General features: G+C 37.0%; 1 protein-coding gene across 3 annotated transcripts in view; it reads left to right on the forward strand.

The window, feature by feature from the left end:
• The window catches only part of DENND1B (DENN domain containing 1B), a 152,095-nt gene that overhangs the window by 70,146 nt on the left and 64,489 nt on the right, over positions 1-17,460 (forward strand). For 2 of the 3 annotated variants that reach the window (XM_083867250.1, XM_083867252.1), the window contains 5 exons: positions 2,354-2,423; positions 4,260-4,340; positions 6,917-6,976; positions 8,751-8,804; positions 11,796-11,906. In XM_083867250.1, the coding sequence (XP_083723376.1) occupies positions 2,354-2,423; positions 4,260-4,340; positions 6,917-6,976; positions 8,751-8,804; positions 11,796-11,906 (376 nt within the window). The remainder of the gene's footprint in view (positions 1-2,353; positions 2,424-4,259; positions 4,341-6,916; positions 6,977-8,750; positions 8,805-11,795; positions 11,907-17,460) is intronic. The other variant, XM_083867251.1, reaches the window with a different exon arrangement.

The raw sequence follows: 17,460 nt of genomic DNA on the forward strand, positions 1-17,460 counted from the left end.
ATAGAAAAGAAGAATGGTTGATATTTTATTGAAATAGGAGAATTTTTTTTTTTAATAGAATGCTGTTCATAAGTGTTCATTATGAAAAATAGATGATCAGATGAGATTTTGGAGTATTCTACAGCAAGATGTGCTGGGGTCATGTATACTGTTAACACAGAGGTGATAGCAAGAGACTGGAAAGCCTTTAGGTAGTGTTACCCATTTGTGTGTGCAGTGTTGTAAAAATACTTTGTGATTTATACCTACCTTGAACCTTGACTTTGACAAAATGCTAGGACAATGTTCCAGTCCCTGCTGTAATTCCAGGTTGTGAAGCTGTTCCACAGCTCTGACATTTGCAGAAACTCTGAACACGGCAGCGAACAATTATTTCTGTTTGCCTCTCTGTGCTGTGTTTCAGTGATGTGTAAAACCAGGTTAGCATGATTTGGGAAGATAATAGAACAGGAGTCCTAGGTGAAAGAATGCTCAAATATCAGATGTTTTAGGTGCTGATATGGTGGGTGTTTTACGAGAGCATGGAATGTTCACACCTCTAAGCAGTGAGTGGCCTTACAAAGGTGCACTGAAGTAAATTTTATAATTATATTAAGAATATATTGAAAAACAAATGTGATAGTGTCACACCTTAACCACTGTCAGCAATACCAAGCATTAAAACGTCGGTGAGCATTAGGGGGTTGATGTTGTTTTGATTAATAGCCAGCACAATGTGTGGTAAAGTGTGATAAAGATTAATATGGTGGATTTAAAAGAAATTATTAAATCATTGCCTTTGTAACTTTGGCTTGGCAAGAGCAAATGGTAAAGTAGAGTAAAAAGAGTAAAAAAGAGTAAATTGGTGGATTTTTGTGGGATTTATTTGTTTGGTTTTGTGTTGTTTTTTTTTTTTTTTTTTGGTGAGGCTTGTTTGTTTATGGGGTTTTTTGGTGGGCTTTTTTTTTTTTTGTTTGGTTTGTTGGTTTGTTTTTTTTTTAGGAGACAGTAGTTAAGCATTTATAAAGACAGCAAAGACTGCTATAAAATGCATTAGCTATAACTGTGTTTGGATTTCTGCTGCGCTTTTTCTTTACCCTAAGAATCAGGATCTGTTTCTAAAGCCTTGCCAGCTGCGTACTGAGAACAGAGGTGTTACAAAGAAAACATAACCCTTCACTGGACTCACTGCACAAAGCAGTGCTTGGCTTCTCTACCAGCCAGGCTTTCCCCCTGACAGCTTTCCTTTTCCTATCAGGGAAAACATTTTGGTTCTGCACACTGGGTTTTTGCAGTTGCAGTTAGCATATTTCCTGGAATATATAAATTTGAAATTTAAGGTCTGTCTGCAGTGTGCACTAAAGCCTGTAAGAAATACACGTCTGTGGATTTACACTGCACTGAGGAATGAAGTCTGTAGTAGTGTTATATATGGGTATGAAATGTTCTGTAAACCTTTCAGGCACTATTTCCTTTCCAGCTCCCCCTTCTAATCTCAAACAACTAATATTAACTATAATATTCCCTATTCAGTAATGTTTGTGATAAAATTCTAACAGATGTGAGGTGTGTAACTTGTAAATAAGGCATGATTTATATTGTTATTATTTAGTTAAAGGTAACTTCTTTAGAAGATGGTAAATTGGAATTGATATCACTGTGTTTGAGTTTCTTATACTCTTCAGTTATGTCTTATTTGTCTTGGATTCTGTTTAACTCAGTGAGAGTATTGTACTCACAGGCTGCCGACTTCTGTTAAAAGTCTCTTAAGTGTAGATGTATTAATGTGCTTGTGTTTGCAACATAGGTGAATATTTTTACTTTTGTGGAAGTTAATTTTATCTACAGAAATGATTTTATAGGGGAACCAATATTCTTACATATAATGTGACATCTCTACTATTACACAGTATTGCACCACTTGTCACATAGGGGGTCCCTGGTCTGCCCAAAGTTGCTTTTCATTCTCCAGGGAAGCATCAGGTCTGTCAGTCCACTGGGTATAGGAAGATGTAGAATTTCAAAATTGCAAGTAACTACTGAAATCGGTAACATTTAATGAGATTAGGAATGAGATTAGAAAATGTCTCAAATGGTTTTTTTGGTGCCTTGAAAATACTAAGAAGTCTGAGTATTATGAGTTATTCTGCCCTTGATGGAACTTCGTGCAGGTGTCCAGCATAAAGAAGCCATCTATCTATACTGTCTATCAGTGATGCACTATTGAATATCTGGGGAAAAGTTTAATATGCTTTTTATTTATATGTAGAGATGTTATAAAAATGTGCAAGTCAGATCAATCATTGTAGTATTTTATAAGCACTGGAAAAATACATGGCTATTTTATTAAAACACTGTTTTCCTCCTGTTTTAGTTACCTACCATGGTTTGAGGTATACTGCAAGCTCCTAAATACCTTGGCAGATTATTTGGCTAAAGAACAGGTAATTTTACATATTCTAGTTCTTTGTGTAAAATGTTTTCCTTGAAATATTACTCATCATTTCAAATACTGTAAAGGGATTGTATACTGTTTAAAAGTTTAAGGTTTTAGTAGGATTTAGAACAAGTTTTATTCCTCTTACTGAAATTCAAAGAATCTGAACATACAGCTTCCACAGTCACTTGAATCCCACATTATTCTAAAAAAGCTGCTGAAAATATACCTTTATAATGTGTCAGTCTCAGCATAAACAGGTCCCGTGTGAAGTGTGAGCCGTGTCACATCACTGGAGAGCTGCATGACGTATTGATTGTAAACTGTAGCTCTCTGGAACTATCTGAATATCAGCTGCAAACACTTTTGTTCAGAGCTGTATAAAATATGATGTACTGTTTCACCCTTCATATTAACTAAAAACTACCTCTCGTAATTTCTGACATCTCAAGGAGCAAGACAAAATTACTTGCAGCATTTGGTGAAGAATCATGATAGTTTAGTTTGCATATTCATGAGCAATTAGAGGTATTCCAAGATTACACAGCAAAGGAGCTACTGGCATCTATCTTTACTGAGAACATTAAAGCTATAACTTTCTGCTTTATATTAGTGTATTAGATTTCAATTAAAAAAAAAGCATCAATATTTTGCCATATGCTGTATACTGGAAAAGCTGACATCTCAAATATACATGAAGTATAGAATAAGCAATAATTATGCGGTATAGTAAACGGACTATAGAGAATGATGATATTTTGTGTAAAAAGATAAATAGGAAATTTTGGTTTTGGCTGTGTGATTCAATGAAGTGAAATATATATAAGTCTTACAGGTGCTATAATTAGACCTTGGTTTTGGTCCCTATTTCACTGTAGTAGAAGAAACTGTTATTAAGGCTGTATTTGAGGTAAGGGGGATAGGGATTGTCTTGATCACCAACCAGTGCTGGCATTGCAGTTATTACTTCAAGCAATTTAGGTAGAAGGGCTTGTTCTGTGTGCTGAGCAGCTGCTGTGGTGGGTCAGAGAGCTGCAGCAGCATGGAAGCAGTTTATCCCCTGCCTGGAGCCCACCTGTGCTGAGGCTGCTGTGGGAGGACGCTGCTCCCTCCTGGCCCAGGCACTGTTACCTGATCAAGAGCTGGACCCAGAGCCTTGTTCACTGCTGTGAGGTACAGTAGCATCCTCTTTTTACAAGGAGAGGCAGAAGCTTTCTGTAAACTCAAAACAATTTGTTTATAAGCCGTCCCTGGCTTTTCACTGATACTTTTGGTTTTACTTTGGCAACATAAAGCATTTAATCTCTGTGAACAAACCCCCTAAACTGAATGAAAACCCCAAACCAGCAAAACTCTAATGACTTCTGTTTCCTAAGTAAATATCCCTTCTAGAGACCAAAGTGACAGATACCAGTTAAACTGGGTAGCTGCAAGTACATTTCAGTAAACCTTATTAACTCTTTTATGTGTTTTGATGAGATATATTTAATAAAATTTTAAATAAATTTTAAATATCATGGCTAGCAGTTTTAGGAACATGATGTCCAGGATGTACAGAGCAGCTAGACACGGTACCCCAGTTTTCAGTTGTAAATGATGTGAGTCCCTTAAGGAGTGAGTGGAGAAACATGTAAGAGATGGACTTAACTTGCAGATACAATCTTTTTATGAGATAAAAATCTGGCCTGAATTTTATACTTAATATTTAAATACTTCAATATGAATTATAATTGTTTTGGTTATTAAATATTTATATCTATTTGTCAATATGTAGTTTGATGTATAGTAAATAGTAATTAGTTTTATATGATAATTAATTATCTTTAAAATGTATTCTCTATAGGAAAATGACTCAAATGATTTGTTGGAATCATTGTATAACCATCCTGTGCCAAAGGCGAATGCTTTAGTCAGTTTAAGTGTGGTAAGTATTTTTTCTGTTTCATTCCTACTGACTATGAAATCGTAGGTAAAGTTGAAAGAAAAAGAAACCTCAACCCTTTGAAAGAGTAAATTTGTGTTCCTTCCCATCCTTAACTGCCTTGGACAACCTTTTTTTTCCTCTGTGCAGGGTAGAGTCTGTCTCTGTCTCATGTTGTTTTCTAAAAGTTATAGTCATAAAGAAGCAGAAATTTGAATTCTGCTCTATGGATGAGAAAATAAACTGCAGTGGAATCTGACAGTGCTAGAACTACTTTTTTTGTGCTTCCAGCTGTTTCATGTAGACAATTTTGGTTTCTCCTGCTGTGCATCAGGAGACACTAACTCAGTTTTATTGCCTCTTAAGTCTGAGTAGGTACAGTTTCAGGATTGGTCAAAAGTCTGTGAAAGCTGGCTGCTTTCCCATCTTTCTTCCCCTTTTTCCTAGTTTTGCCTAATCATACAAAAATGCTGTAGGAAGAACAGTAGAAGTACACTTCGTTACGTGAAACTTTCAGCACATCTCAGTAAAATAATCTGTCCAGGCTTCCTTTGCTTTTGTGCTCCAATTTTTTGGGATGTGGGATGGGATGGTGATAGTGGGGCAAGATGATGTTGCTGCAGAAACATCAAGAAGTGGATATGCCACTGTTATGGTTAGTGAAGTTTGAACCAGAATTAGCTTTTGGATGCATGTTTAAACACACTTGTAGAGCTTATGTGAAATATAAAGCCAGCACAGAACCTCTGCTGAGCCATTGTGCATGTTCAGAGCATCTGTACAGTTACTGCACTTACCACAGTGTGCAAGTAGCTGAGTCTTGGTGGAACCATCACAACTTGCAGGACACAGAAAGAAGTGATTTTGTAATGTCTTCGCTTACACACATACTGAAGTATCATTAGTTTATTTATCTTCACCTTATTTGTGTGATTTTTGTGACTTTTAGCTCACGCATTTTAGAAATAAGCCCTGTACTTCAATTAAAGTAAACGCAGATTCTAGAAAAGCATCTGGCCCTATTATGAAGGCAGGAAAAATGGAGTCTACCACTTCTGATGCAGCAGTTAGTGATCCTTGCTGCTTAACATAATGCTACCTTTATTTTATTTTATTTTTTCATACTTCAGATTCCTTTTTTTTTTTCACTAGGCTATAGAGACCTAATATTTTCCCACCTTGTACAGTGCTAATTGACTGTATTTGAAAGTCCTTCCAGTCTTGTGTGGTGTTTTTCACCAGAACAATGAACTGGATTTGAGGCTGCAGTTGGAATTGTTTCTGTTGATATGTTTTTTGTTTGTGTTGTCAGTGTAATGTTTCAGTTCCTAGCACCTTTGCAAAAAACACTTCTGCATCTCAAATAATATTTTGCTATCATTAATTATAGTATTACAACCAATTATAGTTTGGCAACTCTAAAATGCTTTATAAAATGTCCTTCAGAACTCCTGTGGTTCAGAGGGACATAGAGAAATTTAAAATATATTTTCCCTGGTATTTCTCACAAACTTCATCTTGTCTATAACTTGCCCACTTCAAAATGAATGTTGTGGGGAATGTGGACATGGCTGTCTTGGTGAACAAGAGATTGCTTGCTGTAAACTCGATACTTGTTGGTTTTATTTCAATGTTGTCTGACTTTGGAATTGTTTTTTCTCAATTATGCCTTGTTCCCAGTTATATCAAAGAGTTTTGTAATCTTTCTAGCTGAGTAATGGCTATCCAAATACAAACCTCTTGCCAAAATCTTGGCTCCAGGGACAGTCAAGCAAATATTGTGGGTTGAGACACGGCAGAGCAGGGAGGAATGGGTCAGCTGGAATCCCAATGCTTCTTGGGTCTAAAGGCATCTCTGTTTTTGTAATGCCACAGGGAGCAGGGAAATATTTATTGCCACTTGAAGTTCTAGTCTTTTGCGCTGATGTTTCTTTCTTGGTCCTCAGATACTGTAGAAAAGCTAGACTGGAACTATCAGTAGTAATAGACTTAAATTACAGTCTGAAAAATAATTGTAGAACTGATGTCCTGAGGTGGCTTTTCCTTGTGCCAGGATCAGTCTGTTCAGATTTCATTCACTCAGATGTGCTGCAGGGTAAAGGCTCATGAATGCTGCAGCAGGGCTTGAGGGGCAGACCACAGTGGTCCTTATGATTGTGTGTGCATAACATGCATAAATTGGATCCAATATCTGGATATGTAGTGTTTCCTTGCAGCCTTTAGTCAGGAGACACCAAAATGCCTTTGTCCAGTTAGGGACCAAGTTCTACTCTCACCTGTTAGTCCCAGTAATAAATACTCCGCAGCTGAAATTTAGGAGGTGGTCACTTGTTCTATGAAACCTGAACTTAAAAATAATTTAGGTCACTTTTTTTTTTTGTTTTAATTTTTTTTAAATGTTGTCATTATTGAGAAGGCTAGCTAAGTCTGAATTCAAATGGGGAGGAATAGAAGGAATGAAACTTACTTTCAGCCAGTATTTTAAACACGGAGTATTATAAGCAGTATAGCCAGCTTTGGCCTTTCTTGTTGGAAAACTCAAAAGTCAACTGTTCAATCTTTCTCTCATCTTGCATAAGAACCAAGAGATGATTTTTACAAGTGAGCAAGTTTTGAAAAAACAGCCTTGTCTTGTATCGGTGAGTTTAAAAGGCACTGACTATCTAAAACCTATCATAATTAAAGAAATAATCATCTGCTATAGGACATCTCTGTTGATTTGAGGCTCATTTATACCTGTCCTTTGGGGAATTCTGCTGCTCTCTTTGGCCTGAAAGACCCATCTAATATTAACGTACCTTTTCTGTTTAAATCCAGCTTCAGAGCTCTGTGTGTGTGCATCATAATCCTTTTGTCAAAACTGCTACAAAAATCAATCCCTTGAGCTGATGAGCAAAACTTGCATTTTCCAGTGTCCTTTTTAGAGAAAACTTTATACAAGACAACAACTATTAATTTAGTATCTCTTCCAAGGTCATTCATCTTCCTAAGGGAGTTCACAAAGATGTGCAAGGACTCCATACCACACTATTTTTGCTACTTTATGACTCTTAATGGCTACAGTGATGGCTTTTCCTTCTTATAGTTTTGGCTTCCTTTTCTGTTTAATGAGTGAAATATTATTACTTTGTTAATTAGAAATAATTACTTCTCTAAGTTAATAACTTCATTACTCAGAAATATTTTGATAAATATTCTGTGATCTTATTACATATAGGGAATAATTTTCTGTTCTCAATATACTTCTGAAGAATGAAGGCATTCTATCTGAATCTAATATCAATATTTTCCTCTTCTTGAGAGGAGAAAAAAAAATTTTTTCCTTGTGTTGATGTGAAACAATACCTGTGATATTTATTGTGCAAGTGGTATGATGTTTATGGGATGCCTTTTTAAAGCCAATTTTTTCCTTAAATTTTAACTATTGCCAAATGACCTAATTTGTGAGGAAAATTTTCTATTAAATGTATCAAGCTGGTTTAATAAGTCTCCTACATAGACTTAATAGTATTAATTTTTTTTTTTCTTGAATGCAAGGCTCATTTAAATCTTACTTTGTTTTGGTATATCTATTTAAAGTTTAACTTGAGAACAAGCTATGTCTTTGTGTTGCTAATTATAATTGTAAAAATTTACTGTAAAAACAAAAAGTGAGAAAACATCAAAATTCTATAAAACAAAATCTAAAAAAATCAATAATTATCTTATTTACTTAACATGCACACATTTTTTTCTCCTTCAAAATTTAGCCTAACATGCAAAAAATTCCTTAAAATTCCTGAGTTAAATCCATGTCTGATGACTAATAAGAGTATTGGATTAATGAGAGTTAATTTACATTACATCTGGTTTTAGTTTAATCAGTTTTATATTTATATCTTAGATGGCCTCAAACTAAGATGCATAAAATTGTTAATGTATTTAATAAATGATTGCAGAAGCTGAGGCTTCAGATCTTGCATTTCTGTTACCACATTTTTGATTCAAAGATGTTTGGAAAGAGAATTTATATCAAGTAATGATATTTCTATTCTAAATGTTTTTCTCATGTGATGGTTTTTGTTTTCTTTCTAAATTTACGTTTTGTCCTGTAGCATTTTTTTGTTGCAGTTTTTAATTCAGTGCTTAATTTAATCAATGCTACTCTCAAGCTCATGGCAACATTTAAAGCTGGCTTAATTTCAGTGTTATTTCAAAACTGCAGCCCAGCACTTGTGTCGTGCAGAACCAGAGCTTGTCATTTCATGTCGTGATCTGCTTAATTCTTTGTCTAGCAGCCGTAAGAATATTATTTTAAAAATGGCTATTTGCTTAAACACAGATGGGGCTGGAAATCCTAAATGCTGGGTTCTTCTGAAAAGAATTTTTTTTCCTGTATGCATAAATTATCAATTGTTTTTTCCCATCGATTAGCACTCGTATTTCATTACTCCTGATATAACTGGATTGCCAACCATCCCTGAAAGTGTAAGTATTCAATTTCTTCTTTAATCTCATTCTGGGCTAGGCTGAACTTTGGCTTTTATCAAGTGAATTTTTTTTTTCTAAGACTTTTTTTAGAAATGATTGATGTCTGTTATTGCAACCTTTAGCTGGTAGTTACTGTTGCGTTCATTAACCCATTTTACAGCATTAACAGGTCATTTCTGACCACTGCTGTATCCAGCCTTTGCTTGTAGTTACTTGACTTCTTTGCTTTTACTAGGATTACTTATATAAAATCTATTCTACTTCTGCATCTCGTGTTTTATTTGAATACTTGCTCTTTAAACACTGCATTGCTCAGCTGCAAATTCAGCCATCAAGATATGCAGTAATTTTTTTTGCACAGAAGGCGTCATTTCAGGCTTTTTGAAAATGTGCTGTACCTGCCTATACTTCGATGCTGACCAAGCACCAGGAGTTTGGGCTTTTTTTCCTTTAGGGGGTGGGGTTTTTTTTAATTTTCTGTATGAAGACTTGCATTTTGTAGATGCTAAATCCTGGATGGTGCTGTGAGTAAATTGCAAATGGAAAATCGCAGATCACGTTCTCTGTGGCCTTTTTAGCTAGAAAGAATCTCAGGAAAGAGCTTTGAAGGGTCCTTTCTTCCCCCTCCAGCCTCGAAATCTGGAGTTGGCTATGGCTGTATAGGGGTGTGTTTTTACACTTTCAAACAGAGACCTCCTTTGGAAGCTGTGGGGGCTCCCCAAACCATGCAGTGCCCCAGAGCTTGTTCCTGGTGGATGATGGTGTTGGGGCACAGGGAGTATCGTGGGATGCAGGGTGGGATGGGCCAGGGAAGGACGCAGAAGGGAAACACCAGTGGACAGGAGCAGGAGGGTGCTGGTAACAGGAAGGAGGTCTGAGGAACATCTGTGCTGCTGGGAAGGACTCTGAGGAAGGAGTATGGACCATGTGGCAACTAATAAACCAGGGGAAGTTGCTGGATGGAGGGATAAAAGAAAGGACACTTGTTGCTAGGGTAGGACAGGGCTTAGTTTTTAAATGCATGCTTTTATCTGTTTCACCTAATGTTTTGAATGCCTCTCTTTTTAATCTCTTATTATTTGATGTTCTACTAAAATACAGTTTGGGAGGCTAAAGGCGTGTTACGAGCTTAAATTGAAGAAAATATGAGAAAGCATCTAGCTGGTCCTGGGATTGATTAAAGATCTTGCAGTGAGGCCAGTGTAGATTTATTTTTCTGTTTTGAGAAAAGTAAAATAATTCTAAGATGCCTTTCTATAATTATTGTTTACTCCAGTAATAAAAGTCTAATTCTTTCAATATGAATCAAAATAGTAAGGTACTAATGGGGAGTTAGAACATGCAAGGAGTGAAGAGATGAGGTAATTACAGGAAATTAGTAATAAAATGAATTTCTTGTAAGGTTCACATATTTCAGGGGCAGTAACTTTTCAACTCTAACAAAGAAATAACTGTAACTGTCTCCCCAAGATAAATTGATCTGTACAAGATTGTGAACTGGTTTTTAACAGAGCTTTTTCAGCCCAGAATCAGCACACTGTTACCAACTGCAGTGTTAGAGGGTGTCCAAGGTAAATTGGACTGAGATTCCTCATGGTACATCAGCCTCTGACAACCCCTTAAAAGTAACATTTGAAAGACCTGAGTTTTTTTCCTAAAACTGAGTGTTTGTAGCCCTAAATCTCTGGGTTTTATCTCTTCCAAAATTCTATGTAGTGTGGACCAAGAATAACTCTAATACATGTCTTGGAATTAATAATGGGTTTATGAATTTGCATGAAACTGGATTGACCACTGGATGTTTGTTTGTCTTGTCAAATTTTCTGTTGTTGTTGTTGTTTAATGTTGCAACATATCCAAAAAGGAAGTCACCCTACTCTGAAGCTTTTCCTACTTATCTTGCCCTGGCTGTTTTTTCAGAGCTGGGTGATCTTGCTGCTATGTGTTGGCCACAGCCAGAACAGAATGTTAGTGTGAAATTCCAGTGTTGATGTCTGTCATTCTGCTGGGGCCTATCCTTGATAGACCTCCTACATGAACATTCAGTAACAGTGTTGTCCCTGAGAAGAGACGAATGGCAGTGCTGGTTGCAGATCTAATGATGAATGTGTGAAATTAAATATTTTGCATATTGGCTGTATTAGTATATTTTCATGTTCTGCTGTATTTACAGAAATTTGCAGTTTTCCCAGGCAATTTTGCTGGTAGCTGTTTTAACTCATTGAGAACTTGTGTGTATCTGGTGCTGCGCCCTGCAGAAATAAGTTACATTCAGTTGGAACACAGAGATCCCCCCACCCTTTTTCTCTTTTCCCCCCACTTTTCTGATGTCTGAACTGTTAATGGGAGGTGCTGGTGACTTTGCCTCTGATTAAACCCCACAGTGGGATTCTTACCAGGGGTGAAAAGGTTGGCTGCAGGAAGAAGCCAGAACCTTCCGCCAGTTCTGCAGGATGTTTGATGTCCTGGCACACACAGCTCAAGCAAAAGCTTGGTGTTGTTCAAGAAGCTGTTTTGCTGTACTTGAAGTGCAGTAAAATGTGTTGACTTTGGGAGAGCCTGGCAAAGTGGCAGTTTTATTACTGTAACTGTGACAGAGCAGTTATCACTGTGGTGAAAAGTCTGTTCCTGGGTTGGGGGTAATGGTCACCTTGAAAGCATATGGTGATACTGATATAATACCCAATCTCATATTTTTTTTGAATTTGAAAATACAAAAGGGCAAATCTGAGTCACAAGCATAATGAAATGAGCAAAATATTAATAACTTACACCACAGTTGACTTTTTATTTGCTTTAAAACCCAATTAATTATTTTAAAATGCACAAATTTTGGTGCAAAGGGATTTCTTTAATAGTTTGGGGTTGGTTTTTTTTCCCACCTACTAATTAGACAAAAATGTTCACAAGTGATATATATCAAATGTTTCACTTAGCTACCACTGTTGCTATATTATTAACTTTTTTTATTATTATTTATTTAAACAGAGAAACCTCACTGAATATTTTGTTGCTGTGGATGTGAACAACATGCTGCAACTTTATGCCAGTATGTTGCATGAGAGAAGAATCATTATTACCTCCAGCAAACTAAGCACTGTGAGTACTTCACACATCTCCCTTTAAGTAGAATATATCGAACATTTCACAAAATGACCTGCAGACCTTTGTGGTTTTAGATATGTTCCATGTGTACTTATAAGACAATATCTACATACTCTTCTAATATATGGTTTTAGTCTGGCTCTTGAAGTACAAAAGTCTGATTTATGTAAGACCTACTCAGATACATTAAGTCAGGTTAATTATTTTTCTTATCAGGAGATGAGAGTTCTTTAACTCTCCCGAGTTCATTTCTGTGCCTTCTAACCTAAAAAGAATTCTTAAGGGCTATTATAAGATCTTTATTATTCACTTGTGGCTTATTCCATTGGAGCTACTTGAAAGAAATCAAGGATCCCTAATAATAGCTGCTCTCCTAACCTGGTAATAGGTAGATTCATCTTGGTTAGAGTGGTTTGGGAGTGCACACTGTAATATCTCTGATTTGGAGCAGCTCTTCAGACTGTCAATAATGTACAACTCCAAATAGCAGTTTTTTAATTAAAGGTTTTGAGCTACTGCCCACATTAAAATGTTTCTTTTCCTTCCTTATGCCTGCTTAGGCTACTTAATAAAAGAATGTTGCATTTTGTTCAGAAGGTATACCTAAATATTCAGATGCCATTTTACTTTACTCTTCACAGAACCTTACAGATTTTTAAAATCCCCTATATTTTGAAAATAATCCCAAGTCAATTTTGCATCAGTACAGGACTGTCACTTTATAACCAAGTTTTAATCACTGAGTATAATTCTTATGCAGACTCTTTAGCCTATTAAACACCATTACCTAAATTTTTCTGTATTAATGAGCACTGCTAATTTAACTATCAAATAAATGAACACATGGATGAGGTAGGATATAGTACTAAAAATTGCTGTTTTCAAAGACTTACAGATGCTGTAAGGAGTGGGAATTCTTTGATTATAAATAGTGGATAAATGTCCTTTCAATTTTTTTGACTCAAAAGCAAATTGAAGATAGAGAAGGTTTAAAATTGCCATAAAAGGGTGACAGGTTTTATAATTCTAGGTACAGTAGCAATTATTTAATTGCCTTATTATTTTTTTAAACAGCATAGTGTTGGGTCCCTGGATCTGTGACCAGACTGCAGTTAGGGCAGTGCACAAAGGCAGCACTTGCCCAGTGCTCTGCAGGGTGAGCAGCTAAGTCAGGCCTGGGAACTGGAGTGAAGCAAACATGGGGTTTGCAGAGGCCATGTGAACAACTAAAAACCAGCAAAAATAATTATGAAATCAATTTATTAAATCTTCACATTAAAGTGAAGTCTAGTCTAGTCTATGATAGATTTTTTTAACCACCGAAGATGTTACTTTTTCTTAGGAAATTTCCATATTTTATTACAGGGTTGTTTTTTTTTCCCTTCTCTATGCTCCCCCCCCCTTCCTGAAATGGATAGGGAAGGAATTGTGCGCTACAACATAGTAATAAGACCTGAATGGGCAAATAGATTTTGAAGGGAAAGCCCTTTCAAAGAACTTTAGCAGAAACTCACATGAGATGGCAAAATGGTGGAATCAGAATTTTTTTTTCACTTTGCCGGTCTGAAGCACGGCTTGCTACATTTGAAGGGGGGGAGGGGGGAAATGAAAATACACCATTAAAAAACCTCAGCTCCAATGATGCCCCAGTCAGCCGTGTTTTACTGCTCCAGAAGAGAGGAGATAGGAATTGTGATGGCAGCTGTGAGCCTGTGAAAGATTCGTTCTGCAGGTGAGCACGTGTCCGTCTGCTTGACACGATTTAGAATCAGCCTACATTTGGATCTGCTTAGGACTTGTTTTTGTTAGGCTGAACATCTCAGCTGGTCTCTATTGCTATGATGTGACAAGAGAAGAGGAAGTACCAGAATCAGTGTGCTGATCTGGACCACCTTATTTAAATGATCACATTTCTCTTTGGAAGTCATTACCCAACAACAGATAGAATATTCTGGTTGTGAGAAACTTCCACTTTGTTTAAACTTCGACTATTTATTCCTAACCTTTTAATGAATTAATAGCCATCTTGCTGGTGTCTTCACGTGAAAATAATTTATGTCACTTTCCAGACATTTGTAGTGGTGTTTGGATATCCTGGTGAGTGTCCCCAAGCTGTGAATGTAAATGGTAGCTTGGAGGTCAAATCCAAAATGAGAGAGCACATCAGCTTCACTTTTTTTCAATCTACTGACTATTATTAAGTCATAGCTAAGCAAAATTACTGCCACATCATGTTGGAGCCAATTTTGGTACAGGATTGGTTAATTTTCACTTGCACTAGTGAGTTATGATAAACCAGAAAAGTATACCTGGCTTCAGTTCACAGAAGTGCTGCCTGCTCATCTCTTTCATGAACAGAACAGGAGTGATGCATGGCTTGCTTCTTTACAGAGCAATATAGTTTAAAAGTTAATGAAACACTTTCCAGTATTGCCTATAAGAATTTAATTGAATTGCCAAGAATGATTAAATGTATTTTTGGCAAAAGATATTTCTTCTTTAGCATGGGGATTGCTTGATGTAATACAGTAGCAAATGGAGTGTATTTGGACATCAACCTTTGCAAGCTTTGTGGTCTTTTACTCTTGCATACAAAACACAGCAGACTGGTCGTTTCTGCTGCAAAGTTCGGGTTTTAATATTCCTAAATTACAGCTTGATACTAGAAAAGATTATTTGTTCAAAAACAGTGCAGTCAGGCATAGCTTTGTGTTAAGGGAGTTGTGAATTTGGGGTTAACTGAATATCAAGTGTTTATATCAGTTCATGAAGACTGGCTTGTGATATCACCTTCAAGGTATCAGCTCTGTTTTGGTTCACTATCTCAGGGCACTGACTGATAACAAAAGGCATAATTCAAGGCCTTGCTCACTTTCTCCTTGCCCTTCTTGTGGGGGCCAGGAATGGAAAACTGCACTTTCTCATGTTCAGGAATTCTTTGTCTACCATTTCTGCCCTATTAATTTCATACTGTCATTTTATTCAAGTAAAGGATCAGTCCTAGTATGGAAAAAAGATGATGCTATATTTTAAAGGGTTTACTGTTGAGGAGAAGACAAAGGAGAGGAAGGTTGCCTATTTTAAGTTGCTGAGTAGAGTTTTTTAATTTAAAAAAAAATCAACAAAAAAAAATCACCCCACCCAAACAAACAAACAGGGAAAAAGCTCATCTTGAGGGTGTTTCAGCTTATACTTTATTACAGCCAAGCACGCTTTGTTTTATCTTCAGATTTTCGCAGTGGTGTTTTCTTTGCATCTTCCTTTAAATTGATTTTCTGTGGGTTTATCCCCTTCAAAAATTCCTTTGGTGTAGATATTTGTCTGCTAGTCCTTCCAATTACTACCAAGATACAAGTGGAAACTTTCCACCACTGTTTTGTTGTAGCTTCTGGTCATTATTTGCCCTAACTGTTGATTCTTTTATTAGCTTGACTTTCCAACCACTTTAATAATGTGGTTATCACCAACCTCACAGCTTGCTTCGGGCTTAGTGTTAGAGTGACATGGATTCAGCTAGCCTGAGGATTATGCTCTATAAGATCTGTTTGTAGCAAAAATTACCATTTCTGGCTTTTGAACAGTAAACTATTAAAGAGAAACAAATTATGTGGCTTTGGATTGAGCGAAAGGATGAATGAAACAAAGGGATTGATCTATTCACAGAGGTGGCTGTTAGTTATTTCACTTTAGCAGCAAAATGAAGACCTTTCCTAAATGTCAGGCTGTATGCTCTTTCACAGTACTGTTTCCTCACATGCCACTGCATCTGCATGTATTCTTATTGGTTGCATGGAGCTGTATGAGTTTTGCTACAAATAATTTTTTAGTTCAGTCTTTCTATAAATTATTGAAGTGCTGGGGTTGGCTTTTCCAGGAAGGCTGAGCTACAGCGCTGAGTTTATGCATGCTGGAGGCAGGCCCTAGATGTTTTGGCCCCAAGTGCACCTGCTGTGGTAGTCTACCAGAACATCATACCACACTCTCATGTATTCAAAGCAAAGGAATAAATCATGATTTTACAACAGTGCATCAGTTGACTTATTGCTGTTTTGTGACCGGAGGTAGGAAGGATTGCTGTTTAAAGCCATGTCATCGGCTCTCAAGTCACTCAAGCATGTAAGCTTGTCATATGCCTCTGTAATTGTACCTCTGCAGTCTCTCCCTAACTAGTCAGCTGGGGCTGTGCGCTGTCTCCAGCACCCGGCTGGCCAGTGTCTGACAGGAGCTTTCTCATCAGCCTGTCAGTAATATGCTAACGAGGCTGGATCTTCTGCGGCTGGCACTGGCAGGTGGAGGCAACGCTACACTTTAAAGCAAATGTCTAAATGTTACCTCCGCTCTGACCAGTATTTGTTTCGGGTAATACAAGCCTGACGTGTCTCAGAGCACAGCGCTTAAAAGTTTATGCTTGGTGCTGGCTCTGGGTTTCTTTGGCAACCCTAAATATCAATAAAAGGTACAGATTTATTTGTTTTGGGGGTGGAGGAGCACTGAATACATTTGTGGAAGCACTTTTATTGTTGCTTCCATACAAAGAAAGCTTTCTGCAGTTGCCCCCAGTTGCCCTCAGTGAACTGGACTGAGTGTTGGCTTTATTTTCTTTGTCTCATTAGTCTTGTTCAGCTCTTCTTCACACTATCCATAGTCACTCAGGAAAAAGTATTACAGATTTAAAATTTAATTGATATCTCAAATTTGTGTGACCTGGGAGTGTTCAAGGGCTAAATTTAGTTACTAAAAGTCAAGAAACGGATGGGAATTTATCATTAACTTGCAAGGCAGAATGGATATTCTGCTGCTACTCACTGTGCTCCCAGAACCATGATTAGAATTAATTTTGGAATATAACCTCACTTGGGCCATTTGGTCTGGAAGTAAATGACGAGTGGCATTTAATATTTTTTAAAGTTCATGTGTAGGCAGTCTAAGATAAACTGGGCAGGGGTATAAACTGTTGTAGGTGCAGCTAAGTTCCCATTGGGATGCCTGTAGGGAGCACATTTCCAGCAATGAGGCTCCGGGATGTCAACATGGAGTAAAGACAGGTTCGAATATACAGGCAGATCTGGAAAGCTGTCTCAGTCTTGAAGTTTAGAATAGTTTTCCCATTGCCACAGTGTAATGTTAGGAGAAATAGTTGCTGGAAGAATTTGTGAAAAGAAAATGGAATGTGTGGTTTAAAAAATCTTTTAATGACAGTGGGAAGGAAAAAGCCAGTAAATAGTTGGAAATTGCTATTATCTGCCATCGATGTAAAACATGAAGAATTTCATTACTAAGTTTTATTAAAAAAAATCTAAAATCCCAAACCTCAAAAATCCACACTGTAGAAAGAAAAGGCATGTAGACAGATCTACAAATTAGCCCCAGAATTTAATTTTTGAACACTTGCAGGAAAAATAAAGCTCCAAGACTGAGTCAGTCTGGGGAAAAGTTGTTTCTTTTTTGTATGACTTTTGGCAATTCAGTAGAAACTGAGGGAACTAAATGCTGTGTAGAGTCAGTGCGGGCTCTGCTGTGGGACTCTGAGACAAGCCTTTAGGAACTG

The sequence above is a fragment of the Zosterops lateralis genome (genome assembly GCF_965231275.1).
Source record: "Zosterops lateralis genome assembly, chromosome: 9".
In the NCBI taxonomy this organism is placed as follows: domain Eukaryota; kingdom Metazoa; phylum Chordata; class Aves; order Passeriformes; family Zosteropidae; genus Zosterops; species Zosterops lateralis.